We start from the raw sequence: 27,921 nt of genomic DNA, 5'->3' as shown, positions 1-27,921 counted from the left end.
CTGTTCTGTGCAAGGGTGGGGGAAGCAGTGGCTGCCCTAGTCCTTCCTAATCCTGGGGTTTGAGCGGGGCGGGTGTTGCTTCCCAAGTTCGGGCCGTAGAAGACCCTGGCTGCGTTACAGAGGAACTGCGACCCTCTGGCCCTGGGGACCCCCGCTGACCCGCAGTGGGGCCTAGAGGTCGACCACGTAATGCCCAGGATTCACCTGGAACCCCCTCCTCCCTCACCTACTCAGATGGTTGGTTGAGGGGCTGTTAAAAGGGTAGAGACTGGGAACAGCTGCAGAACGTTCAGATTAAGGATACAGCGTCATTAGTGGCCAGGATGAGTTTGGACGCTAAGCGGGAGAGACCATCCCTAAATTTGCTGGGTGTGCCAAGAAGAGGAAGTAGATTCCAGACAATACCTTGCCCACATTGCTTTCATCGGCCTACCCAGAACCAGCGAGTAGTTAGTTTTGTTTTTCGAGAAATCCGGCAAAGGAAAAAAAAAATCAGGATATTTTTACAGTAAAGAAAATAGAACTATTTCTATCTAAGCCACAATTTTTGAGTTTTAAGCTAAGACTGAATAGTTCCAGGGAAAGTTGAATATTGCCTGCACTTCTTACATTGACTTTATGTCCAGAAAATGCCCCATCTTATGGGCTTTGCAGTTTGACCCTCAGATAGCAGCTGCCTCCTGTTTCTAATTTTGCATTAGTTCTCTATTTGGCCAGAGAGCAGCCAGCCTGCTGGTATTTTTAGCTTTCTCAGCTCTCATTTGCTGAAGTCCTGCAGGGTGATCCAAAGCGGCCGAGTGGAGCATGTAATTAAGGGAGATAGGGAAACTGTGGAGACAGTAGGTGAAAAGGAGTTGCACAATCTTACCTGCCTTCTCGCCCACCTTCACCGTACCCCTTCTGCTATATGCAGGTTGACTTTAAATATTTTATTGATTTTTATAGAGAGAGAAGGTGGGGGAAGAAAGAAGCATCAACTCATAGTTGCTTCACTTTAGTTGTTCCTTGGTTGCTTATTTTATGTGCCTTGACCAGGCAAGCCCAGGGCTTCAAACTGGCAACCTCAGCATTCCAGCTCGATGCTTGATCCACTGCCCCACCATAGGCGAGTCTGCAGGTTGACTTTAAATGTTTCTTTACTAAAGAGCTTGAATTTTATCACTCTACAGTAAAAAGTCAAGGCAGCTGCCTGTAGAGTTCTACTATCTAATTCTGTGATATCAGAGAGAATGGTGTCTTCCAAATTCCAGAGTTCCAGCATTATTGTTTGGATTCTGATTTTTAAAATGAGAACACTGGTTCAAAGAGGTTAACGACTTGCCCCGGGTCACATGCCTTGCCACTGGTGCCACCAAGAATAGAGTCCAGATGCCAGTTCTGGTTCGGTTTTCTTTATACCCTCCCTGCTGTCTTAGAGAGACAGCATTTTGCCCCGGATGGCACTTATGTATGTTCTCCAGCTTGGCATGACCGTTAATGGAAGGAAAGAGAGGTACTTCTCATAACCATAATGATTGCTATTCATTTGGTACTTTCCATGTGCTGAGTGTGTTGTTTAGTGTTTACAATCAGTTTTGAAGGAGAATTGACAGATGAGGGAGCTGAGGCTTAAGGGAGGCTAAGTGACTTGTCACACCACTAGCAAGTGTAGTACAACAACAGATCCTCCAACAAGTCATCTTATTCATTGTTGCATTATGACATTGATGAGATGTTGTAGGAACTTTTTTTTTTTAATCAAGTGAGAGGCAGGGAGGCAGAGAGACAGACTCTGTCATGCACCCTGACCAGGATGCATGCAACTCCTGTGTGGGGCTGATGCTCTGTTGCTCGTGCAACTGAGCTAGTTTAGCATCTGAAGCGAGACCGTGGAACCATCCTCAGTGCATGGGGCCAATTTGCTCATTGGAGCCATGACTGTGGGAGGAAAAGAAAGAGAGATGGGGAAGGGAGGGGTGAGAGAAGCAGATGGTTGCTTCTCCAGTGCCCTGACTGGGAATCAAACCCAGGACTTTCCCACGCCAGGCCAATGCTCTACCGCTGAGCCAGCCAGCCAGGATCATGTTGTAGGAACTTAACTCTTGTTTATGTTAGCCTCCTTATAAAATTGGTTTCATTTTATGGCGTTTCACTTCAAGTTGCAGAACCAATTGACAATGTTGTGTGTCTGTGTTTGCCAGAGGGCCAGACCACTGGAATTTAGTTCCTCCCATAAGTTTTTAAACCTATTTGTTGTCCTTGACTTTGGGAGTCAGTGTCTTACATCACTTCATCAGGTATATAGTGGGGAACAGCCAAACTCACCTACTATATTTGTACACAACTCAAAGGAGTTGTAAGAATAAAATGTACATGACCCTAAACATTTTATTTTCATTTACAACATGGCTAATCCCTGAGATTATTAGAGGTTACTCAAAGTGGGAATTCTAGCAACAGGTTATAAAATGTTAGGAATGCATTTCTTCAATGCTGGTCAGACTTTGCTGCCACTTAAAGTCAAAAAGGCCGTCTTACAGGAAGGTAATGAGCACTTTCAATCATTGTCATTTCATTTAAACAGATGTGTGGTGTAAAATCCTATCATTAACTTATCTCACTTTGAAAAAACATCATGGGGAAAACTTGGCTATCCTGTGCTGGCTGCTAGCTAGTTTTCAAGGTGACCTTGCCTAGATGAGGTCTGAACTTTTTGTTTAGGTGCTTTGTAAGTGAAAGCTTTTATAAAAATCTTTCTTCAGATTCATCTTATCTCCATCTAAAGGCCTGTGAAACTTTCTGCTGTTTTTCTTAATTTCAATCGTAAGTATATTTAAAGAAAGGCATCCCTGTGATTTTCGAGTGCACAGCTCTCTGCCTGCAGCAGGGTGAGACTCTGGAGCCAGATGGAGGGGTGGAGTCCTGGGTCTCCGCTGTGTGACCCTGGCCATGTTACATAAACTCTGTGTTTCCTGGTGTGATTACTAAATGATTAGTGCCCCAAATGCGCTTTCGCACAGCTGAGCACAGAGAAGGGCAGCTACGATCACTATGCTGTAAGTCTCCGAATTTCAGAAAGAGCACATCTAGTTGACACCTCCTTTCTTCATTTACAGATGGGGCCGAGGCCCCAGGAGTGGAAGTCACTTACCGGAGCAGGTGGTTTCTTCAGCCAGAGCTCAAGTCTCCTGACTCTTGAGGTGTGTGTCACAGTGTAAAAATAGTGACAGATGAGGCCTCGGAGCAGAGTCTGCTCCGGCTGTGTCCCTGTCCTGTCCTGCCTCACTTCCCCTGGGTCCCCCTCATGTTAGAGGGAATTCTCGGAAGGAATTGGGTCTTAAGACAGTTTTTTCCCTGTCATTTACTCCCTCCCTCCAGACAGTTTTTAAAAACCTAAATTTGCTGAATTAACACCCAGAGGACCTGAGAAACAGTCACTCACCCACAGCCCAGCTCTTGTTCAGGGTGGGAGGTGGACGGGAACCGATTTTGAACCTGGGCTCTCAGGTCCCCAGGTGAATGAATGGGATGGGAGTGCGTGTCCCCTTTAGAGCAGCACTGCCACCTCTGCTTGGGGCTGTGCTCCCGCGCCTGGCTCCATCAGCCGAGATCTTTCTGCTCGGCAAGAGCCAAGCCTTCTCGGCCCTCACCCAGTGTCTGCTGGCCACAGGCTCTGGGTCACGTTGTTGGGGACACTTGCCCCTCCTGTCTTTTGCCCTGCTCTTTGCTCATGTGCCCTCTCTCTCCATCAGAGAGGCCTTGAGAGGTGGTCTGCCCAGCAACCCCAGCTGACCAGTTCCCTCTCTTCCCTGCAGACCAACGGGGCCTGACCTCCCAGCTCCTCCTCCTCATGTGCTTGTCCGGGGCCTCCACTGACCAGGAGTGACTTCACAGTTGGTCCAGCATGAACTGGAAGGTGATGATAATTTTAAACATTGATGGCTCGGGTTTATCTTCTTTCTTCTGATTGTAAAAACTCAAGAGTAACAAAAAGTAAATTCAAGTGGGAATCATAATAACAGTTAATATTCTACTCTAAGTTAAGGCATGCAAGTGTATACTTACCAGACTTCTGAAGGAAGGCTAGGCCTTCTCTTTAAGGGCATCCGCCGACCTCAGGTCTGCCTCACTTTTCTTGCAAAACCCATGCCTTTCAAGTCACCTCCAGTTTCACATTCTGGTTTCTTTCAAGCGGATTAAGGTCTTATGAAGCAGTCTACATGTAAAATCTTTCTGTATTGCTATGCTTCGCTCCTCTGATCTTTTACATTTGTGTGGCCCACAAGTTTTGTTGTTGTTTATTTTTAACTCAAACTTGAAAATGCATTGAAAGTATTCACCTTGGTCTTCATAGAAACAATCTTTTTTACAGAGTCATACTTCAAAAGTGTTGTGTTTAAATAAATGATCTACTTTAACATCAAGAATAGCTTAACCTGGCTGGGAGTAAACACAACTGAGCCCTGTTAAGACATTAGATTCAGCTGCTGGAAGCAGAAGTTCAAGGGTAAGCGCAGAGGAGCCTGCTAGCCGAGCATCGTGGAAGAGGAGTGTCTCTCGTGTCACATTAAATCCCTGGAGCGGGTGGGGTGAGCTGGAGGCTGGTAGCAGCACAGCCACTAAATTGTGTATTATTGGAGATTCTTTGAGAAGTAGAAAATCAAATAGCATGCATCGTCATGCTATCCAGAGAGGTACTATGAATAATTTTGGTGTATTTTTTTATATATGTAAGTCTAGTGTGTGTGGTTTCAAACTTAGGATCTTCTATGTACTTTTTCAACTATTATAAACATTTCCTTGTTCAAAAACACCTGCTAGGTTTCTATTGCAAGAAGATCTGGAGGCCCTGGCCGGTTGGCTCAGCAGTAGAGCGTCGGCCTAGCGTGCGGAGGACCCGGGTTCGATTCCCGGCCAGGGCACATAGGAGAAGCGCCCATTTGCTTCTCCACCCCTGCGCCGCGCTTTCCTCTCTGTCTCTCTCTTCCCCTCCCGCAGCCGAGGCTCCATTGGAGCAAAGATAGCCCAGGCGCTGGGGATGGCTCTGTGGCCTCTGCCTCAGGCGCTAGAGTGGCTCTGGTCGCAATATGGCAACGCCCAGGATGGGCAGAGCATCGCCCCCTGGTGGGCAGAGCGTCGCCCCCTGGTGGGCGTGCCGGGTGGATCTCGGTCGGGTGCATGCGGGAGTCTGTCTGACTGTCTCTCCCTGTTTCCAGCTTCAGAAAAATGGAAAAAAATAAATAAATAAATAAATAAATAAATAAAAGAAGATCTGGGAAGGTCTGGAAGGAGGATCAGGGAGCTGGGAGGGTACAGCTCCTGCTTCCTAGCTCCTTGGGGCACAGGGTTTGGGGACCTGCAGGAGGGCCGTGGGGACTGCCCTTCGGGAAGAGCCTGGTCACTCCTAGTAACTGGAGGCAGAGTGAGGATTCTATGAGGAGGGTGAGAGTGTGGGAGCATCGGTTTAGCAGGTATTGCATTCCAGAGCCCATGGTGCCAAGGCCGGGAGCGAGGACGAGGCAGTGAGAGGGTTGAGGGGGAGCAGAGGGCAGCGTGGCCAAGACCCAGGGAGGCACTTTATCCTCCGCAGGCCTGGCATCAGCAGGGCGACACAGCGGGTCCGCAGGCCCTGTCGTAAGGGTCAGAGCATTGGCCTGATGCCCTGAGGTGAGGCAGTGGGTCTCACCCCTGTGAGGGTGTCACGGCCACCGGCCACTGATAGGCCTGGTTAACATGCCTTGGTTAAATACACGGTGCGGCCCCACCCCCAGAGTTCTTGATTGCTGGGTCTGCGGTCCACAGTGCCCAGACAACGGACGCCTTGACCATCCAGGCAAATCCCACTTGTGACAAAAGGAGTCCTTCCTGTGCCGGGAACAGATCTGCCCAAACCTCCCCAACTGTGAGCAGACACAGGCCCCGGGAGCACCCTCATGTTTAAAAAGGGGGCCTGCCCCTTAGTGTCAGAAAGGAATGGCCTGTCCAAGTGCCCCGACTGCCCCAGAGCAGGAGGCTGGAGGAGTGTGGACTCCCGTGCGTCCCGTGGCCTCTCTTTTGTGCCCGGTAAGCTGGGGCCCAGTGTCAGCCACAGTGTCGGCCACTTGCAGCAGATCATGGCCTCAGCCTGCAGGTCAGCCGTTCTCAGTCTGCGGTCCACGGCTGGGTGTGAAACACGGGTCAGCACTGGTCCTCCCAGCTTTACTCATTTACCTCCCTGAAGGTTTGCACGCTTTGAGAGAGAATATGAGGGACTTGTTTGAGAGAACTCAAAGGGAGAGATTTAACCCAGCTGAAGCTCAGTACCTGAGAGGCAGGAACGGGCCCAGGGACCTTTGCTTTAGCCCTGTGGTGTCCTTGACCCTACGCACTGCTCTGCCCTCAGTCCCTACACTTCTGCCTCCGGCCGCCACCTCTCCAGAACCTGGAAAGAGAAAGTGAATACAGAAACCACTTACCCGGTTCTGTCTGTGAAGTTTCCGTTTCAGTGGGTTTCTGCCTCTGCTAGTGACACACAGGCTTGTAGCTGCCGAGGCGGTTCTGGTTAAGTCAGCCCCGGGGACTGTGGGCTGTGCTGTGGCCCCGTCCAGTAGGGCTCCAGAGCTCTGCACGTTCTGAGAAGTGGAAGCGAGTGGCCTTTCCCTGTGTCAGTCAGTGCTCAGTTATCCCAGAAAACCCTAGTGAACATCAAAAGAAATTTATTTACGTCAACAAACTGGTGACTTTTGCCTCCACAGAGATAAAATAAGGTAACATTGAACATTTTTTCATAGCTGTTATGTAAACATGGAGTCAAGCCTCATCTCTAAACCAAGAACCTTCAAGAAGAGGTGAAATTAGCGCAGTAGATAGAACATTGGACTGGGACGCGGAGGACCCAGGTTTGAAACCCCGAGGTCACCAGCTTGAGCGCAGGCTCAACCAGTTTGAGTGCAGGGTCACTGGCTTGAGCATGGGATCATAGACATGACTCCATGGTCACTGGCTTGAGCAAGGGGTCACTAGATCTGCTGTACCCCCCCCCCCCCGGTCAAGGCACATAGGAGAAAGTAATCAATGAACAACTAAGGTGCCGCAACAAAGACTTGATGCTTCTCATCTGTCTCCCTTCCTGTCTGTCCCTCTCTCTGTCTCAAAAAAAAGAAGATGAAATTAGAGGATTATTTGGGGAAGATGAGGAGGTTAGCTATAGGTCTGAGGGAGGATGGACCTGGAAATCAAATCAATATTCTAAGCTGCTTATGTTTGTCTGGATGAAAAGTTCATTTTGTGAGTTTTTTAGTCTTTTATACTCTGCCAGAAAGATCTTTCTGAAGTGGGTACATTGTGTTTATTCTTTACTGTTAGTATGGCTTTGTGGTTGCAAGCTGCTGTCTAGTTAGTGTTCCTGTGTTTTACTACTTCAGTTAAATTAAAACAATTTAAATATCTGGCTCCTTATTTTGATTTCCACTTTATGCCCATCGCATTATTACACCTTCCTCAAATATCCCTGAGTAACTAGTAAAGTAACTTCAGAGGAAGTGATTCCAGTTGCCTTTGGTAGATTCAACCAACAAACATTTATTTATTTACACAGTTTAGTAGTGGAATTGGTGAGGGTTGGAGAGAGCGTCCTGTATGCGACAGTGTGAGATGGCATTGAAGAGTTCAGGCTTTGAGCAGTCAGAACTCAGTCACACCCTAACCGTTTCAGCCTTGATGTTTTTCAGCCATAACTTCAGGACAGTAGCTGTTTCATGGGAATTACAGGGATTAGAGGGGGGTGCTGTGCGAGCTTCACTGTGCTTACTTAGCCGTGGTAAGCTTTCTGCATGGTGACTATGTGCTTCACTTTCTAAATTTGAAATCTACATCTAGGTCTGAGTCATAGAAAAATTTGAATAAAATCATAGGAACATATATGTACATAATTCGTGATGTTATTTCATCTCATTGAAAACCAGGACCCAGTGGAAAGGAGATGGGCATAAAGTTAAGATGTTCTCTGTCCATTAGCTGTGGGTGGGATGTGCATGGGCCTCCCCGCCAAGGTGAGCTTTTCGTTCCTTGTTTGTAGAACAAGGTGGTAGGCTGAGTCATCTTTAGAATCCTTCCAGCCTCCCAGGTCTCTGAGCAAGTCCTTCTCAGCTAAAGCTTTTACTAAGGGGTTTCAGATCAACTTGAGTTAAACTTTAGAGGGAGAGACAAATGTGCTCCCTTAGCAGAATCTCATCATATTGGAGTTACTTGTAGTAAGTGAAGTTTGGTAGTTTAACCTAATAATTTCAGTGGAATTAAGTCTATCTAGTCCATTAGAATAATGATTACTCAACAAAAGCATATCTTTTCACTTTATTTGGGAAGGAATTTTTAAATTGCTTTTTTATTCAATGAGTGGAGGGGAGGCAGAGAGACAGACTCCTGCATGTGCCCTGATTGGGATCCACCTGGCAAGTCCACTAGGGGCGATGTTCTGCCCATCTGGGGTGTTCCTCTGTTGCTCAGTGAATGAGCTCTTCTTAGCGCCTGAGGTGGAGGCCATAGAGCCATCCTCAGTGTCCAGGGCCAACTTGCTTAAATCAAGCCATGGCTTCAGGAGGAGAAGAGAGAGACAGAAGTGATAGGGGGAGGGGTGGAGAAGCAGATGGGTGCTTCTCCTGTGTGTCCTGACTGGAAATCGAACCTAGGACATTCATACACCAGGCTGACACTCTACCACTGAGCCAACCAACCAGGGCCAGGAAGGAATTTTTAATCACATGCAACGTATACAATTTTAGCTCATCATAATCATGTTTATGAGACTAGTATAGGATTTGCCTTGTGATAATGTTGTTCTATATAGAATTTTATAATCAAACCTGTTGGTGCACAGAGTTCAAACCCACAGTTATTCTCCAGCCTTCATTGAGCCCAGTGTATTACAACTTCCCTCCAACAGGAAATTACAGGAACTGTGAATAGGTAGCTAATAAAATCTTAAGTTTTATTGTATTACTTTTGGATTCATTCTACCTTCGAGTGCCAGTGCTAATGTGTGGTGGGAACCAAGAGGAAACTGTAGCGTACCAAAGCCAGAGACTCAAGAAAGAAGGTCTGGTCCAGCTACTTCCAAGGTGAAGAGACAGTCCCATAGCACCGCAGGGCACACACCCAGTTGGTGGCAGAGCAGAGCTGTCCCCCAGGTCCCCTGGCACTGGCTCCTTTTACCGGACCAGCTGCTGCCTCAGTGGCCGAGGGCCTAGGTCATTGTTCACGTACACAGTCAAGGTGTGAGGGATCAGGCTGTCAGGTCTGCAGTCCACTGGTGGGACTGCCTGTGAAGCCAGGAGCAGGGCAGACAGGAAGCCAGGAGCAGGGCAGAGCTAAACGGGACTGGTGGAGACACAGGGCAGGACCTGTCTGTCCTCGCCTGGTGCCGGCGCCACAGGAGATGCACAGTGGCCATCTGGTGAGGGAACACATGTTCCTCGTCCACAGAGAACACTTAGCACGCTTCTTTCTTCTTTAAGGTTTTAGAACACGTGCCCCTGCTGCTGTACATCTTGGCAGCGAAAACACTCATCCTCTGCCTGGCGTTTGCCGGGGTCAAAATATACCAAAGGAAGAGATTGGAGGCAAAACAGCAACTGGAAGGTGAAAAGAAGAAGCAGTCAGAGAAGAAAGATAACTGAAGGGAAGTCGAAGGTACGAGATTGGCCAGTGTGAGATGCACAGGGGTTGGGGCGGGCCAGTCGGGGAAGTGAGGTCCATGATCACAAGGAGGGGAGTGGTGGTTCTGAGAATTAACACCACCACCCCCCACCAGCTCTAAGGCTGTGTGGGCCTGCAGCTCCGCCTGTCATCACAGAGCTCTGTTTGAGGCAGGGGTGCATCCCGAGCCTTGGCCCTGTCTGCTCCTGGGCCGGGGAGTGCATGTGACAGTTCACGCTAAGTCTGCATGGCTCTCCCCGTGGACAGCAGTGGTGCTTGCCCGGTGTGGGTCACAGGACTTCAGTATTTCATGAAAGTTGCAGATTTCCTTCAGAAGCACACATACTAGAACACTTAAAACTTCACATAAAATTGCCAATGGGGATGGGGAGGAGGTGCGGTCACAGGCCATTGGAAACCCCCACCTGTACATAAGATTAGGAGACCCTGCTTTCTACAGGATTAAATCTGACTTGCAGGTACAGCATAGGACTCCCTTCTCAGGGAGTCCTGAACCCTCTGCTGCTGCTTCTCACACTCCTGCAAGCCACTCTGACCACAAGAGATTTTCATGCCCCACCCACCCCCACCCCCACCTCCTACCCCCACCTTTGCTCCTTAGATTCACTGGCCAGAGGGTCCTTCCACAGGACCTCCCACCAGGCATAAAGTCTTATCCCAGAGCCTACTGTTCACACAAGAGATACCCAGAACTTGTTTGTTGAGTTGAAGCATCAAGAAGTTGTTCTTCAACCCACATTACAGATTGAATATATGACAATGAGCAGTTTCTGTAATTCTGGTTGCTGGTCCAGTTTCTTCATTTATCAGATTGAGTTCTGTGCTTCTGTAAAAATTAGAGGATTCAACTATGGCAGCTGGGATTCTAGACAGTGGTTCCCAAACTTGGCTGATGACCAGAACTGCCTGATTGTTAAAATGCAGATTCCTAGGCTCCGGCCTGCAAGAGATTTTGTTACGTGTATGCTTGGGTCTGGGTGTCAGTTCTTGAGAACCCATAATCCTCTCAGCAACAGGTGGCTGTAGAAAGCATTGGGCTGGGGACCTCCAGACCCCTGTCCACCCTGAGGTCCCATGCTTCAGTGCATGTGGAGTCTCTGATAGTGTTTTTAGACTTGCTGAGGGTGAAAGCATACTTATTAGAAATGATTTCGACACTTGGTGAATGGTGATCACGTGCTAGCATTTTGCTAAGCGTCTCATATACCTCCTGACAACTCTGTGAGGTCCGTTCAGATTGAAAAATGGCTACACTACACGTGTGTGCGCAGAACCAGGGTGCAGGCCCTGGGCCTCCCGCCCCATTGCTTTGCACTCGCCCCTGGTGGAGAGCACCTCATCCTCAGCCATCACTGTGGTCCTCAGGGAGCTGCAGGTGTTTGCCAGGCAAAAGCAGTGACTGTCATGGAAGCTCGTCTTCATGAGAGATGGTTCATTTAAATGTAGGAGCACGCACTGGTGGGGAGGACAGAGCATGGGGAAATTAAAAGAGGAGGGAAGGCTGTTCATCTAGAAACGTTGAGTGAATTTTATGTGTGAAACCAAGGAGGGGAAGTGAGTCTCCTATCACAAACACTCCTCCCTCCCACGAAGGCCCCAGAGGCCCCTCCGGGATGTGGCTGGCTGGCAGCTGAGTGAGAGTTGGTGGGTCATCAAAGCCTGGAGCCTTGTTTTTAACAAAAGGGATTTTTCGATGGAAGGAAAATTGTGATGCTAAAAACACATCCATTGATGAGTTCAGTGGTTTCTGCAAGTTTAAATGGCTGAGTGTGAGCATTAGTGCTGAGCAAGTAAGACACTCACCCTTATTCATCAGACGTTTCCCCCTTACCACCAGTTTTACATCAGGCAGTTCCCACTCACCACTGGTTCTCCATCAGACGGTTCCTATGCTTCACTGGTTCTTCAGTTTCTACTCACCACCGGTTCTCCATCAGATGGTTCCTACTCACCACCGGTTCTCCATCAGATGGTTCCTACTCACCACCGGTTCTCCATCAGATGGTTCCTACTCACCACCGGTTCTCCATCAGATGGTTCCTACTCACCACCGGTTCTCCATCAGATGGTTCCTACTCACCACTGGTTCTCCATCAGATGGTTGCTACTCCTCGCTGGTTCTCCATTAGACTGTTCCACTCCTTGCCAGTTCTATCCTAGGTTTGCACTTTACATGGCAGCTTAGTAGACTCAGCCAAGAAGAAAGAGAAGAAATTCTTAATTGCAGTGATGTATCAGGAGATAAACTCCCAGTCCCACAGCTTTAACTTAAAATGATGTGAACTGTTACAAGCTTTTAAAAGAACCAGTATTTTCTTTAGTAAAATAAAGTACCTTTGTAAAAAGGGTGTCTCTGGTCTTTGGAATAGGCCAAAGGGGTGTGTGTGTGTGTGTGTCTGTCTGTCTGTCTGTCTGTCTCACACTCACACCTGCACGTGCACACACACGTGCTGTGAGAGCGGATATTCTACAAACCCAGGCCCTCCGTAGGCCCTGCCTCCAGAGGGCTGGGTTGCAGCAGTGGCCAGTGCTATGGGCAGGAAGCCTCCACTGCTCCCCTCACCTACCCATCCGCCCTCTGACCTTCTCCCTCCTTACACTTGTTTCTCCTCTTCCTCCTGCCAGCACCTGGCCCGTTTGCCTGTTTTCACTGAGGTGGGGGGGGCGGCGGCAGGTGCACTCATGAAGGGTGGAGGTCAGCATGCAGAGTCTTACTGCACAGCCATTTTGGACAATGAAATGACTTGTGTATTAGCCCTGAACTGCCACTTCTTGTGGGTGTGGGATGAACCTTCTATTTTGTTTAAAGCTCTGTGGTTAGGTCTCCATGCTAACAGCCTAGCCTGGTATAGGCCACCAGCCTGTTTCACTTGTTCAGTGAGCCTAATGCACACTGCTGGGCCAGGGCGCTTGTCTGAGCCAAAAGCTTGTATTTGTAAAATGGTGAAACGAGCGTATGTGCCTGGGTGGGCGACAGCCTGATTGGCCAGGTGAGGCTCTGCTGACCCGGCTGAGCCTGGACCTTCTCAGGCAGGCAAGGCCAGAGCCATGGCCTCAGGCTCCACTGGCCCACTCACCTCTGGGTCCTTCCAGGGCAGCACCTGCCATCACCTCTGGGGTCCCCCAGCCCAGCCGTGGCAAGGGGGTGGATGTGGTTGTTGGTGACGGCAAGGGCCAGATTGGCTGGGTGTTCATTGGAAGGATAATGTCGCCCCCAACGACGTGAGGTCTGTTCTAGGGGACCTGCCCACACACACGGGGTCACTGTCATCGTCACCCACCGTTTCGGCTGCTCCTAAAGGGATTTTGGGCTGAACTCACCACCCTCCCTGTGCACTGACCTGAGAAACCTCAGTACCATTGATTGTCACTGCAGATGGTCCTAAAGAACTAAGTTTCCTTTGACAAACTCTCTCAAGCTGTGTCTCCTCTTATGCCTGGTGATAAAGGGAGGATTCCCTTAGCAGAAAGGGAAATGAGGTCAGTGATACATACCAGGTCTCACTGGACGCACTTGCCGAGCCTAGACTCTAGCAGGACCATCACTTCGCATGCCTGGCATGGTCAAGTGGCGTGTGCCAAGCATTTTAAAGCCCTCAGCCCTGTCTACAAGTTGTTACAGGGAAGCAAAGTAACTTGTCCAAAGTCTCTCAGTTAATAAGTGGAAATTCAAGATTCTGTCTCGGCCCATCTGACTCCCAGAGCCCTGTGCACCAGGCACTGCTTTCTGCTGGAAGCCCCCTGCCGAGTAAGGAGCAGCTTTCTCAGCGGTGAATGCGATGTCGTGTGAGTGAACCGCACAGACACGCCCCTTCTGACCTCTAGTTGTGGGGTGCTCTCCTCCCCGGCTTGCTTTTCTCAGAACTAATATGGCTGCAAAGGAATAGAAAACCTGAACCTCATGCTATTAGAGCTGATTTTGGTTTTCAAACAAAAATATCTCGTTTTGATTTACTTTGTTCGTCAGAGAATCTAAAAACCTTTCATTTTCTTTTTCTCTCACTGCAAATTCATGTGTCTTTAGAAGGTATTTTGCCTCTTGCTCAGTTTTGTGCTGAAATACGTTTTTGTCGAGGTGTCCTGTTGGTGGCTGTCTGGTGTGGTGTCAGAGGTGAACCTAAGGCCACGTGAACCATAGGGGCGAAAAGGAGAAAGGGCTTGGGCGACTAAACCAGCCATGGTGCAGGGCACGTGGGATCTGGAATCGGGCTGGCCCGAGGGACCGCTAAATGTCTTTCTCATTTGAAAAATGGGAGGATGGTCGGCCACACCTGATGGGGCTGTTCTGAGGATTCAGTGAGCTTCTTGTTAGTAGTGGCAGTGTGGGCAGTAACTCTAAGTGTGACTCTGGGTGTGAGCCTTAGTCCCCCCGCACTGGAGCAGGTTACATAATCTCTGTGTGCCTCAGCTTACCCCATCTGAAAGATGGAGATGATAGTAGTTGCTACATCACAGGCCTTGATGAGGATCAAATGAGTTAAGCATGTGTAGCTGTTAGGGCTTTTTACTACAGAACGTCGGGTAGGTAGGTGCGCAATGAGTGTGATGTCGAGGCAAAACACTTGTGCCCAGACTCAGGCCACCCCTCCTGGGACCTGCACAGTGCCTGTGCAGTGACATCACCAAGGAGGCTTGAGTCTTACTACTTGTTCTCAATTGATTTATGTTCTAAAACATACATGAAACGGGAGGTAGAAAAGGCCACACAAGCACACCCCACACAGGATTTGTTTCAGCAGGGTGACTGCCCAGGGCTGGGCGGGGAGGGGTGCAGTATTCCTGTGGTCGGCTGAATAGTGGTCCCCAACAGCATCTCAATCCTAATCCCTGGAACCTTTGCAGACATGATTAAGTTAAGGCTTTGAGATGAGAAGGTGATTCTGGAGTACCTGGGGTCAGGTGGGGGGCCTAACCGCAATCACAAGTGTCCTCACTTGAACAAGGCAGAGGGAGATTGAGAGGCAAGAGGAGAAAGTGATGTGGCCAAGGGGACAGAGATCGGAGTGATGCTGCCGTAAGCCAAGGGGCGTGGCATTCCCCCCCCCCCCCCCCCGCAGCTGGAGACGCAGGAATGGGTCCTCCAAGAGCCTCCAGAGCAGGGGTCGGGAACCTATGGCTCGCGAGCCAGATGTGGCTCTTTTGATGGCTGTATCTGGCTTGTAGACAAATCTTTAATAAAAATAATAATAACATTAAAAATATAAAACATTCTCATGTATTACAATCCATTCATTTCCTACCGCTCATATTCATGGTTGCAGGTGGCTGGAGCCAATCACAGCTGTCCTCCGGGACAACACCAAATTTTTATTGGATAGTGCAAAACGTATACGGGTCATTGTATGGCTCTCATGGAATTACATTTTAAAATATGTGGCGTTCATGGCTCTCTCAGCCAAAAAGGTTCCCGATCCCTGCTCCAGAGGGAGTGTGGCCCTGCTGACACCTTGGTTTTGACTCAGTGGCACTGATGTTGGGCTGCAAGCCTCTAGAACTTGGAGAGAGTAAGTTTCTGTTGTTTAGGCCACCAGGTGTGTGGCAGTTTGTGACGGGCCCAAAGACACTAACAGCACTGTTGGCTGTCAAGTGGGATGACCAGCAATTGAAACTGCCTGCTCCCTGGTTCCCAGGGGTTGGCTTTGTAGGTGTGACTCATCCCCAGATAAAATGCATAACAACAAGACATTGCAGCCCTTCACCACTTAGTTACCAAACAGCATTGACCATCTTGTTTCACAGCACTTCTTAATAATCCAGGGAGGTGCAGGAGGGAGGCAGGGCAGGAAGACAAGCAGAGAGCCTGACACCTTCTGTGCTGGGCTGTCAGGACCCGGCCTCCCCATCTAACATGCCGTGAAGTCTGTTAGGACTTGGGTAGATGTTTTCATAAGTAATATTTGACACATGCCGGTATAATTACTGCTATTATAAAATTACTGCCTGAACATATATAAATAAGGGTGAACTTCTTAGTTAATAGGAGGCAGAGCTTTCTCTATAAAAGTGAAAAATACCACCCCATCCTCTCAACCTGCTTGAGCAGCAGCCCCAGCTGTGGGTACGGTGGCTCCACTGTCAGAGCCCTGATGCAAGTCCATGCAAGAGTCCAGTGACCCTTGGAGTCGGGAAGAGAGATGAACTGGACAAGTGGGTTGTGCGGACCCCTGTTCACTCCACTTCTTCACCCACCAAGCCCACTGGAACCAGTCACTGTCGCAGCTTTCCCGGGTCCTGACTGGGACCGCCCACTTGCCTGGGAGCATCTGGCTGGGGTTTCGCCTCCCTGGATGCCTCTCGCTCACCCCCCGCCCCCCTGCTTTGGAACAGTGGGAGGCGAGAACCTGTTCAGCCCCATCTGGACCTCACCTCCGGCTGATGGTGCTCGCGCCCTGCGGGTTGTTTGGGTGGCTGAAGCTGACACTGGTTGCACGCTCCTTAATTTCAACTTTAGGGGGGGACTGCACACCTGATTCCCTTTTTTCCTGAGACCTAAATTTTGACCACACACTCTTTAGCTTTGCTCACCCTTGCTCACCAAGCTCCTTTGAGCTGGGCTAGCAATCCTCCCACAGACCTAGCCCTCCAAGTCGCCTTCACAAGATGGGAGTCAAGACACCTACTTTACCAAGAAGCTGTAATGATCCTGAAGCACTTTGCCAGCACCCTTGGGAACCTCAGTCCTCGCAGCACCCCCATGAGGTCTCTTTCAGAGAATCTTCAGCCACCATGGTCCAGAGTCAAGCGCAAGGGAATTGGTAGAGAAAGACCATACCTGCCGGTTGGAGGAGTCCCCCTTAAGGACATTTACTGAGATAGTAGTTCTCCCATCTCCATACTTTGTTAATGAGCATCCTCCATTTGCCTGGGCTTATCCTTTCAATCCCTTTGCTAATTAAGTCACTGAAAAGCATATATTGATAAGAGTAGACACTGTCAATAGACTGCAGACAAAACTCCTTTCTGTTGTTGATGATAAACCATTTCAGAGAAGACCAGGCTGAGTCTAAAGGGTTCAGGTAATTGTAATGGAAAGGCAGAGTGAGTAGTTCATGACCATAGGACTTGGCCACCTCAGGACAACACGCGACACTCATTAAATTAACGACTGGTGGCACGTGGGCCTGGGCCTCAGACTTCTTGTCTTCCTTTGTTCTCCTCTCTTCCTGCCACCTTCTGTCCTTGAGCACAATGACACACTTCCCGTAGGCCTTCTTCACCACATCACAGAACTCAAGGAAGAGGCTCTCTTCTCGTTGGACACCTAACTCATCTCTTAGGAACACCCGGTATTTCCAAGGCACCCATCCTTGGCTGCCACCAGCGTGCACAATGTACCAGGTCGGGCTTTGCATGAAATACTTGTCCCTAAGGTCTTCTCCAGTCACAAGACTTTCAGGGATATCTGTCTCTCCAAAATATACAGTCTTAAACCCATCATATTGCAGCGTTCTCAGAGTTTTCAAATATTGGAGGTACTGCTTCCTCATGATGCTATCGAATGGGCTTCTGATAATGATGTTTCTTAAAAGAGGGCTTGCAAAGTGAGGCATAGTGGCTCCTCAAGTGTGTTTGAGAGTGCGCGTCTCCATCTGCGGGGTTCTGGACAGGGTGGGGTGATGACCTCACAATGGGCTTTCTTACAGCTGGCCAGTCCCAGGGATACACTTTGGGTTTGAAGGCATCGTGGGACACATATTCAGAACCATTCCCTTCTGGCTGATATGACATGGGAATGAGAAGTCCTATCTGTATAAAATATGCCTTGGACATTGCCTCTGCCATAGGTCTGGGGCAGAGATGGGCAATTGGATCAGTCTGCAGGGGCTGCTGAAGAAAAGGGCACAGGCTGCTTAACTTAAACAATAGACTTTTCCCCCCCACAATTCTGGAGGCTGGAAGTCCAAGATCAAAGTGTTGGCAGGTCTGGTTTCTCCAAAGGCCTCTCTCCTTGGCTTGTATATGGTGCCTTCTGTGTCCTCGTGGTGAGGGAGAGAAGAGATAAGATCTTGCGTTTCTTATAAAGGGCACTAATCCCATTCATGAGGGCACCACTCTCATGATCTAAATTACCCCAAAAGGCTCAACCTCCTAAAACCACAGTGGAGGTTAGGATTTCAACATATGAATTTGGGGTGGGGGTGCATAGACAGTTAGTCCATAGCACATGGTTTGAGAACCTGCTTCAGCTATGTGGTAGCTGTTTAGTACAGTTCCACAAGTGTTTTGACTCTCGAACTTTCAGATACATGGTCGGGAGGGTGGCAGTTCTCTGCCCCCTTGTGATTGGGAGTAGGCATGAGCTAATTCTAGCCAATAAGTGACAGGTGGAAGTGATGGGGTCCCTCTAAGAGGGAACATTTAATCATCCAGGTGAGACCCTCTGTCTGAGCTCTTCCCATCAGCACTGAGACCAGCAATTGTTCATAGAGTGGCTACCATGGAAACCTGGGTCTCAGAAGGGGGACAGTAATGACATGGAGTGGAGCCCAGCTGACCTTCTGTGCATGTGACATAAGAGAGAAATAGAGCTCATGAACAATGGAGTGAAACAATGAGTTGATGCTTCTCTCCTCCCCCACCCCCCTTTCCCCTTCCTCTCTCTCTCTCTTAAATCAATGGAAAAATTAAAAAAAAAATACACAGAGCCCAAACTAGTAGCCTTCCCAACTCCTCACCTTGAATGAAAATAAAGGCATATTTTGGACAACGGCGAATGGAAACATGAACTTTGGAATCTGATGGACCTAGCTTTGAACTTCTTGCCAGCTGTGTGACAATATACAGATTTCTTAGCTTCTCTGAGCTTCAATTCCCTAACAGTTCCCACCTCATGGAGTTTCTAAGAAGGTCACCTCAGCTAGCACATGTCAAGCCTCCTGGTGTTTGGTGTTTGGTGGTCATTACATGTTAGGTTTCCTCCCTCCCAATTGCACCTTCAATGGACCACATGGTTGCCAACCAGCCTCCATCCCCCCTCCCCACCAGCACCATATGACAGGTCAGGGGTTCACTTGTCTGCCACGGAACTCGGGTTCCTTCAGAGGAAGCCACACCAACTCTTGCTTGTGACGTCAGCAGCTCGACAATAAATCTCAGGGTTCTTGCTTGGACCTCTGGGCACTCAGGCTGCAAGAGGGCCAAACTTCCTGTATCTCTCTCTCCCTAGGAGCAGATCTATCCTTTGTCCTCATGCAAGAGGCCTCACCAGCCCTGTTCAGACACATCCGACCCCAGCAGGGGACACCGCCTGAGCTCCCGCTGGAACCCTTTTTAATTTGTTTTCTGCTAATGTAACAACTTCCTAACATAACTCCGTGCCAAGTGGGTTTGCAAGGCAGGGGTGCACCCTGCTGGGCCCAGAGAGGTGGCCGTGCCCCTCTGCATCTCCTGCTGATGTAGACACATGTACGTGGAAGTGCCTCTCTGGGCCTTGGTGGCAGCTTGGGGCCAAAGGCATGAGGCAACCAGGGTTTCAAACACCCAGGAAGAAACATGCCTGGGGCCGACAGCTTGACCTCTCCCTGGGCAAATGACAGTTACAACTGTAGTATTTGTACACACACAAAGCAACACAGAAATCCATGTCACTGAAACGTGGCTTAATTTGACTTGAACTTTTACTGGAGACTCGTCAGAATCCTGAGGGTGGGTTTCACGTCTTTGGATTTTCTATTGTGTCGAGTTGCATTGCTAACACTGAGGGTGGATGACATAAATCTCTTTTATCGCCCTGGGCTGATGTTTATTGATCAATTTTTCAGTTCTGTTATAACAGAGAGACCCGAATTATCAATACTTTGGGCACACTTTTCTTAGCTCGTAGCCCGTGGAATGCTCTCCTCCTGTGACATACTGATGTGGTTACCCCACCGGGTCTGGAAAGGGGTCTAACATGACGGGGATGTCCATATGCCACACAGGATCTAAGGGAGACCATGACGCCTTCTGAAAGTGACCCGCCCTCAACCTCTCCCTCTGTAGGACTTATTTACGACAGGCCAGGTGGGTCCGAGGAACCTCTCTGACATCACCCCCTCCCTACTACTTCTGGGCAGGGTCACATCTCTGCTCCCACAGGACCCTAGCTCCCCCAGCTTTGCTCTCACTGGCCTGCCTTGTAAGTGGTCCCCAGACTCTGCCGTATCCAGGAGACTGACTGCATCCCCAGCCCTAGTGTAGCGCCTGGGCCTCTGCATCTCTGTGCCATAATTAGAAACGTACATTTGGTCTTTGTCCCCGGTTCCTAGCACAGAGCTTCTGAAACCATTGGACTTTCCAAAGTGATAGGAGTTTCTCTCATTATTCACAACAAACTGCTGTCTACCCTTGCCTGAGTCTGTGCTAACGAGGTGACTCTTGGTGTGCCCCTCGATGGCTGCGGGCTGGGGCTGATGGCCAGAGGAACCAACCTGTGGTTAGAGGGTTGGAGCTTTTCGCCTATCCCCAACCTCCAGAGACGGGAGAGAGGCAGTGATTGAATTAATCACCAGTGGTTAATGATTTAAATAACCATACCCACATAAGGAAGCCTCCATTAAAAACCCTTAAAAAGTGGGATTCGGGGTGCTTCTGGGCAGGTGAACACATGGAGATGTTGGGAGGAGGGGGCATGTAAGCTCAGCTCCTGCCCCCACCTTCCCCCACCCCTATCTCTTCCCTCTGGCTGTTCCCAAGTTGCATCCTTTATAATACCCCTGCCCAGCAGGCCAAGTGTTTTCCTGAGTTCCTTGAGCTGTTCAGGAAACTTACTGAAACTGAGGAGGGGTCGCGGGAATCCCTGATTGATAGTGAGTTGGTCAGAAGCACAGGTGACAGCCTGGGACTTGAGACTGGCATCTGAGTTGGGAGCAGTGTTAGGGACTGAGCCTTTGGCCAGAGGGGTCTGCACCGGCGCTGTTAGCATTGAAACAGAACCGAACTGTAGGACGCTCAGCTGGGGCTAGGAAGGAGGAGGACTGGTTGCTGGTGTGGAAAACCCACACATTTAGTGTCACAAGTATTGAGTAGAAGATGTCTGGGGAATCACGTGATCTGAGATAAGCACGTGCACTGTGCCGACGTGGCGCGTTGCCTTGACGGGGCTGCTGCAGACGCCATCCTGCCCTGTAAGCACGTGGAGCATCCAGATGGGCCTCCACCCCACCCAGCTGCCTAAACACAGCAAGCTCTGTGTGGGAACCTGTGAGAGGATGCTGTGTAAAAGGTGAGAAACAGGAAAATACCTGGAAGGTCATCTCACCCTCCCTAGAATGAAAGCTTGGAGTTTCATTCTAACCTTTACAGCAGTGATTTTCAACCTTTTTTGAGCCGTGGCACATTTTTTACATTTACAAAATCCTGGGGCACACCACCTACAAAATGACACTCTAACACAGTATATATTATACATATAGTTAATAATATAGTTTCTAAATGTAAATATTTATACTCACACCTGACCATGTCTCACGGCACACTAGTGTGCCGCGGCACACTGGTTGAAAAACACTGCTTTACAGAATCATGGGGCAGGTTGCAGACCACTGTAGGCAGACAGGAAAAATATTTCATTGTAGTCCAAGGGGCATCACCAAAAGCCAAACTGGATGAACGTCACAGTAAGTGGCATGAAATACAATCCTTCTCTTTGCTTGCTGAAAGGCACTTGTAGGAGTTCAGCTAACCACAATCTCTCTAATCAGCCATCTAGGCAAGATCTTACTTCTTTAGGCAGAGACAAGGGTATAAGTAACAATTATGTGTAACACATCAAAATGACTCATGCAATGGCTACGGTAAGGAACCCTAAAAGTGGCCCCATGGAAGACTTGAGTCTCAGTGGCCTCGCCCAGAGTACAGGCATCGGCTGTGAGCAAGTGGGTTCTCCGCTAAGGCAGGGTGATATAGCCATTGCTCACAGACTAACTGCCAGGGGACTAGTTGTTTCCTGTTCCAAAAAGCATCACCACCACCCCCACCGCCATCCACCACTATCACCTATGCCACCACCACCATCTGCATCAATCTCCCCAACACCCCCACCACCACTATCACCTACACTACCACCACCATCTGCATCACCTCCCCAACACCACTATCACCTACACTACCACCACCATCTGCATTACCTCCCCAACACCCCTACCACCACCACTATCACCTATACCACCACCACCATCTGCATCACCTCCCCAACACCCCCACCACCCCTACCACCACCGCTATCACCTATACCACCACCACCATCTGCATCACCTCCCCAACACCCCCACCACCCCTACCACCACCACTATCACCTCCAGAGGTCAGCAAACTCATTAGTCAACAGAGCCAAATACCAACAGTACAACGATTGAAATTTCTTTTAGAGCCAGATTTTTAAAATTCATACTATATAGGTAGGTACATTGTTATTAACTTAATTAGGGTACTCCTAAGCTGGCCTTTGAGCCACACTCAAGGGGCCAAAAAGCTGCATGTGGCTCACAAGCCACAGTTTGCTGACCACTAACCTACACCACCACTACTATCTGCATCAACCTCCCAAACACCCCCCTCCCCAGCATCCGCCACTATCACCTACACTACCACCTGTATCACTGTCACTGCCAGGACCACCACCACCATCACCACCATAAGCATCAACCATTATTTTATTTTTCAGAACACATTCATGTGTACGATCTCATTAGCTGTTATCTACTTTGTAAGATTCACAGAACTGGCATTATTATCCTCATTTTATTCATACCAAAATGGTGGATGCTGAAACCCAGTTACAGTTTGGTTCTTCTGACTCTAAAACGAATGCATTTTTCTCCCCAAGGGACCCCACTCTTTCAAGAAAATGAATAACTTTCAATACTAACAACTTTAATTCTATATCCCAGTCAGCATCTTTAGAATAAATGGCCCTTTGAGTCCATATATCCCAACCCCCATGTGTCCCAAGTAAGCCACTCAAAGTTCATGTAACCCCTTGCAGCTGAAGTTTCATCCAGGGCACTGGACTCCAAATTCAGCCTTCTTTCCGTAACAAGAGGCCACCTTCCCGGATACCCCAGAAGTCTCCCCAGTTCCTCTGGGAACAGTGGATGCCCTCCCCCTCCCCTGGTACACGGGCTTTTCCAGTGAAGGGTTAGTATGGCTGGAAGCTCCTGCTGTCTCATCTCAAAGCACCAGAGAGCCTGAGAAGGACACAGGACACTGACGTCTGTCACATGCCACCTGCCGGAAGTGCCCAGAGCTCCTGGTGGTCTCCTAGCCCCACCCCAAGTAACCGCAAGATGCTCCCCCGCAGGATGGCTGAGGCCTCTTCTGTGGAGACCTGCTCACCTTGCCTTTCAAGCAATCCCTTGGATTTCGGTTTGGGGTCCACTGGTGCCACACTTGGGCCCCTGGCTGGCCCGGCTGGGCTGCACGACAGCTCTGTTGCTAATGGTCAGTGCTGAGCATTTGGCTACCTTGCTCTGCAGCCCTTTCTTTTTGAGTTCAGAGGTCAAGTTTGAGTAATAAACATCTTCTAAGGACTTATCGCTCTGTCTGAGGATGTTGCTGGCCAAACGGAAGAGGAAAACCACTGCATAGATGCCAATGATGGTGAGGATGTACCAGGCGGCGCTGGTTCCGTCTGGGAGCTTCAGGGCCCTGGTGGAGTTGGTGCTGTTCCTCCCCTCCATGCCGTCCCTCAGCAGGTGCCCCAGGACAGTGTGGACAGTCGGGGGCTCCCCGAGGACTTGACTACTGAGAAACAGAAAGATCCAGATGAGACCCAGCATCCTGGGCTAAGGGCTGCCTGGCCAGGCCAGTGACAGCAAGGTTGTCCCATCAGTGGGAAACTCAGGACAGCTGACAGTGGCCTTCTTTGTCGATGAGCCTTACAACATTCATGTCAATATATTTTTAAAAACTAAAAGAGTTCAAAACATCAAGTTTTTGACTAGAAGACAAGACATCATAAAGATGTCAGTTGTCCCTAGAATAATCTACACAGCTAACCTTATTGCAATAAGAACTGTCAGTAGAATTTCTTTGTGAACTAGACAGGCTATGCATGTTGAAAATTAACTGTCAAGACTGGTTAGAAAGAATGTGGAAAAAAAGAAAAAAAGAATGTCGGATGGAAATGAGCCTAGCCAAAAATTTAAAACTTAGCCAGTCAGGAAAATAATTTACGTTTTTTCAGAATGAATGAGCATTTCACTTGCCGACAGTCCCGCTGTGGCTTACTGGGCTTTGCAAAGGGTGTGAAGGGCTCTAAAGATCCAGGCACAATTCTCCCTAAAAAGTCTCCCCATAAAAAGACAATAGCTAAAACAGTGTGGTACTGACACATGGACAGGTAAACCAGTGGAAAAGTCCAAAGCAGCCTCAGGAGTTACGGAATTGGAGTCTGGCAGATAATAAAGGGACATTTCTGCTTGGTAAGGGAAGGGCGGGTTGTTCGATGAGGGCTGGAGCAATGTAGCACTGGGGCTACGTTCCTCACGTTGTGTCCAAAAACAGTGCCGAGAAATCAAAGACTCTTAACCTAAGAAAGAAGCAATTTAAAGTACTAGAAAAAGAGCATGGTAGATTTTGTTCCTTTATCATCTCAGTGTGGGATAGCCCTTTCCAAGCATAACACCAAATTCAGAGGAGGAGAAAAGAAAACAAATGTTAAAATCAACTATATAGAAAAATTTAAAGTTATTGTATACCAAGAAAAAAATTATAGTTTATACCACTGAATTTCTCTTAATACCTTTCTGTTTCAGAAGAAAAAGTCCAAAACTCCTGTAGAAAAAAATATGCTGAGGCGATGGATAATTAAGTCCTAGAAAAAGAAATGGACCTTGAACATGAAAAAGAAAGCTTTTCCATATCACTCATAATAAGAAGCATGCAAATTAAAACTACAACAAGGTAATGGTTTGTTATCTCTCCGTTTGTAGATTCAGGATGTCCCAGGATGCACCGTGTGGATGTGTTGGCAGGGTGACCAGGCTTTGCTTGGTTGCTGGTGAGGGCGCACATCTATGCATCACACACGCACTTACCGTTGGCCCAGCAACTCCACCTGCAGGGATTTATCCCAGAGATACCCTGGAGCCTGTTTGGAATGACACACCTTTAAGGTGAGCCACTGTGGCGGAATGACCAGTGCCCAAGAATAGCCTGAACAGCTTCGATTTGGGGGGTGGTTGAATACAATTTGGAACCTTCTTGCCATGGAATACTACGCAACCATAAAGATCAACAAAAGGTTTTTTTAGAAGATACTAAATATTGATAAATTAAAAAGTAACCTGATTGTGGCCCTGGCCGGTTGGCTCAGCGGTAGAGCATCGGCCTGGCGTGCGGGGGACCTGGGTTCGATTCCCAGCCAGGGCACATAGGAGAGGTGCCCATTTGCTTCTCCACCCCCACCCCCTCCCTCTCTGTCTCTCTCTTACCCTCCCACAGCCAAGGCTCCATTGGAGCAAAGATGGCCCGGGTGCTGGGGATGGCTCCTTGGCCTCTGCCCCAGGCGCTAGAGTGGCTCTGGTCACGGCAGAGCAACGCCCCGGAGGGGCAGAGCATCGCCCCCTGGTGGGCAGAGCTTCGCCCCTGGTGGGCGTGCCGGGTGGATCCCAGCCGGGCGCATGCAGGAGTCTGTCTGACTGTCTCTCCCCATTTCCAGCTTCAGAAAAAAAAAAAAAAAGTAACCTGATTGTGATGTAGTGTGTAATCATACATGTAAATAAAGGGCAATATGTTATCTGCTGGAAGCTTTACGCACACGCACGCACACATACATATATGTTATCTCTGGGAGAACACAGACATTGGTACCAGTGGTTGCCCATGGGGAAGAGAGTCGGGGGAGGGAGATGTACTCTTCACGGACATTTTGGACCAGGTGCATTTATTTTCTTTTTCTTTTTCTTTTTGTATTTTTCCGAAGCTGGAAACGGGAAGGCAGTCAGACAGACTCCCGCATGTGCCTGACCAGGATCCACCCGGCATGCCCACCAGGGGGCAATACTCTACCCATCTTGGGGCGTCGCTCTGCCGCAATCAGAGCCATTCTAGCACCTGAGGCAGAGGCCATAGAGCCATCCTCAGCGCCCGGGCAAACTGCTCCAGTGGAGCCCTGGCTGTGGGAGGGGAAGAGAGAGACAGAGAGGAAGGAGAGGGGGAGGGGTGGAGAAGCAGATGGGCTCTTCTCCTGTGTGCCCTGGCCGGGAATCGAACCCAGGACTCCTGCACGCCAGGCCGACACTCTACCACTGAGCCCACCAGCCAGGGCCATATTTATTTTAAAAAATCAATATAAAACTGGAGGAGCATAAGCGGACACATTCCTGGTCTCCTTGGTAACATACCCTTGGGTAAAGATACCATGTGCCCTTCCAAGACTAGACGATTAAGATCTTGATTGTTGTTTAATTCAAAACTGTTTTCTCTCCTAGAGGACTGGTGAACAGGAGATGATGAAAGCCAGAGAAGCAGCAGCTGAGGCGGTGAGACCTTTCCCCCAGAGCAGTGCTGGTTCAAGTGCCAGTCTCCTGCTCTGCGAGCACAGCGCATTCAGACCCTCAGCCTGCTGCTGAGTTGGCCAAGGGACTCCAGGCATGCTTACAATCTGATGTTTGTTTGATGCTAATTCATTTTGCTAATGCAGGATTCAGAAAGACTGGTATTTTTTAATGACACTTAATTGTCAGAATGAGTGAATAACCTTACTACATTTTTTCCCCATTGATTTAGAAAGGGAGGGAGAGAGAGAGAGAGAGAGAGAGAGAAGCATCAACTAGCTGTTCCACTCAGCTGTACACTCATTGGTTGCTTCTCATATGTGCCCTGACCAGGGCTTGAGCCAGTGACCTCAGGGTCAAGCTGGTGCCCTCAGGATCGAGCTGGTAACCCTGGGAGTGAACCAGCGACCTCAGCGCTTCTGGGACAACGCTCCTTCCACTGCGCCACTGGCCAGGGCCTTACTACTTTCAGATGAAGGGTGAAAACAGTTGAAAATAATTCTGCAAACCATATCTGACAAAGCCCAAATTAACAGATTTAATGACAGAAAATTGATCAGACATAAGAAACACTAACCATTAGGAATCTGACACTGCAGTTGGTGGAATGTTTGCGAGCTTGAAGTAAAGAAGAAGGGAAATTGCCATAATTATTAAAAAACAAATCAACCCAACAAGAACATTAGAAATTTAATTAGTACAAGAGGACTTGTTTAAACTTGGACCCCACTTGTATGAGCTCATAGAACTTTCTGCGATTTGTTATAGGATGATGTGATACTTTCAGACACATCTAAAATACAGCCAACTAGAAACTACAGAACATTATTTTAAAACCAGCCCATTTTGCACATGAAAGAAGCTCGCTATATTAATTAGTGAGGTTCATTGTTCTTTGCCTTTTTTTATTCAAAAAACAGAAATGAACATGTTAGGTGGTATATCAGTGGATAAGCACGCCCTGTGGAAGAGACAGACCTCTCTTCTGCAGCCTGTCGCACTTGGACCAACGTGAAACACACCAGCAACGCTAGAGCTGCCCGTCCCTGCGTCGTGGAATACTCACATTTTGGGAGGGGTCTTTACTTGACTCACCGGAAGAGGACAGAGGGGGAGCTCCTCTTTGCAAACGGTCACAATGCCTCTGAAGTCAGGCTGCACAGAGGTTCCTGAGCAGGGAGTAACATGACACCCCAACAACAGTAGGCAGCACCATCTAGAAACTTAGCAGAAAAGAACTGGGTGAACTCTCTCATTCAATTAATCAGAGAATTGAAGTCGATCTGTCTTCTGTTGGCTTGGAACAAAAAGCACTTCCTGGCTTTGGCTTGTTTGAGAATGTCTAGAGAAAAAGAACTGTTGAACACCTTGCTGATACTGAGGATTCTCCAGCCCTCCCAGTCCCATCTGGCCCTGCGGTGCCGGGAAGCTCTTCTTGAGATTGGCTCACTGGCTTACAGCCTGGATGGTTCCTGAATTCCCCAGTTTTGCACCTGTGGCAGGCGGGGCAGCGGGGCAGGTGTGGCAGAGGCCCATTGTCACAGGGCCAGGAGACTCCATGGGCAAGAGTCACCAACTTCCTCTTGGATGCGGAAACCAGACAGGATGGGGCAGGAGGACACAGCCCAAGAGCCTGTTCCCCTCAGGGATCAGTGAGCAATGGACCACATTGGAATAGATTTAATCAAAGTAGATTTATTCTAGCACCGGAAAGGTCCTATGATGTAGCCATTGTTCCCAGCTCCACTTCTCCCGAATCCTCACTGTCCAT

The 27,921-nt window shown here is 48.9% G+C and overlaps 3 protein-coding genes across 6 annotated transcripts in view; 1 reads left to right on the top strand and 2 right to left on the bottom strand.

Annotated features, from left to right (window-relative positions):
- Positions 1 to 26,417, top strand: part of SMIM11 (small integral membrane protein 11) — a 26,811-nt gene extending 394 nt beyond the window's left edge. The window contains exons 2-6 of one of the 4 annotated variants that reach the window (XR_010749335.1): positions 3,096 to 3,179; positions 3,795 to 3,895; positions 9,471 to 9,645; positions 24,585 to 24,767; positions 26,085 to 26,417. Coding sequence is in view for 2 of the 4 variants with exons in the window: in XM_066370272.1 (XP_066226369.1) it covers positions 3,884 to 3,895; positions 9,471 to 9,632 (174 nt within the window). In the remaining 2 variants the exon portion in view is untranslated. Of the gene's footprint in view, positions 1 to 3,095; positions 3,180 to 3,774; positions 3,896 to 9,470; positions 9,646 to 11,509; positions 11,823 to 24,407; positions 24,556 to 24,584; positions 24,768 to 26,084 lie in introns of those variants that run through there. The other 3 variants (XR_010749334.1, XM_066370272.1, XM_066370273.1) reach the window with 3 other exon arrangements.
- Positions 16,467 to 17,222, bottom strand: C2H21orf140 (chromosome 2 C21orf140 homolog). Its single transcript, XM_066363718.1, has one exon. It carries the CDS (start codon positions 17,220 to 17,222, stop codon positions 16,467 to 16,469), a length of 756 nt encoding a protein of 251 aa, XP_066219815.1.
- Positions 22,015 to 27,921, bottom strand: SMIM34 (small integral membrane protein 34). Its single transcript, XM_066363717.1, has 3 exons — positions 27,915 to 27,921; positions 27,217 to 27,373; positions 22,015 to 23,394 (listed from the first exon to the last, which is right to left on the bottom strand). Exons 1-3 carry the CDS (start codon positions 27,919 to 27,921, stop codon positions 22,995 to 22,997), a joined length of 564 nt encoding a protein of 187 aa, XP_066219814.1. The 3' UTR covers positions 22,015 to 22,994.

This window comes from Saccopteryx leptura, chromosome 2 (genome assembly GCF_036850995.1).
Source record: "Saccopteryx leptura isolate mSacLep1 chromosome 2, mSacLep1_pri_phased_curated, whole genome shotgun sequence".
Classification (NCBI taxonomy): Eukaryota; Metazoa; Chordata; class Mammalia; order Chiroptera; family Emballonuridae; genus Saccopteryx; species Saccopteryx leptura.
Note: the sequence above shows the minus strand (reverse complement) of the source record. Positions and strands in the feature narration are given on the sequence as shown.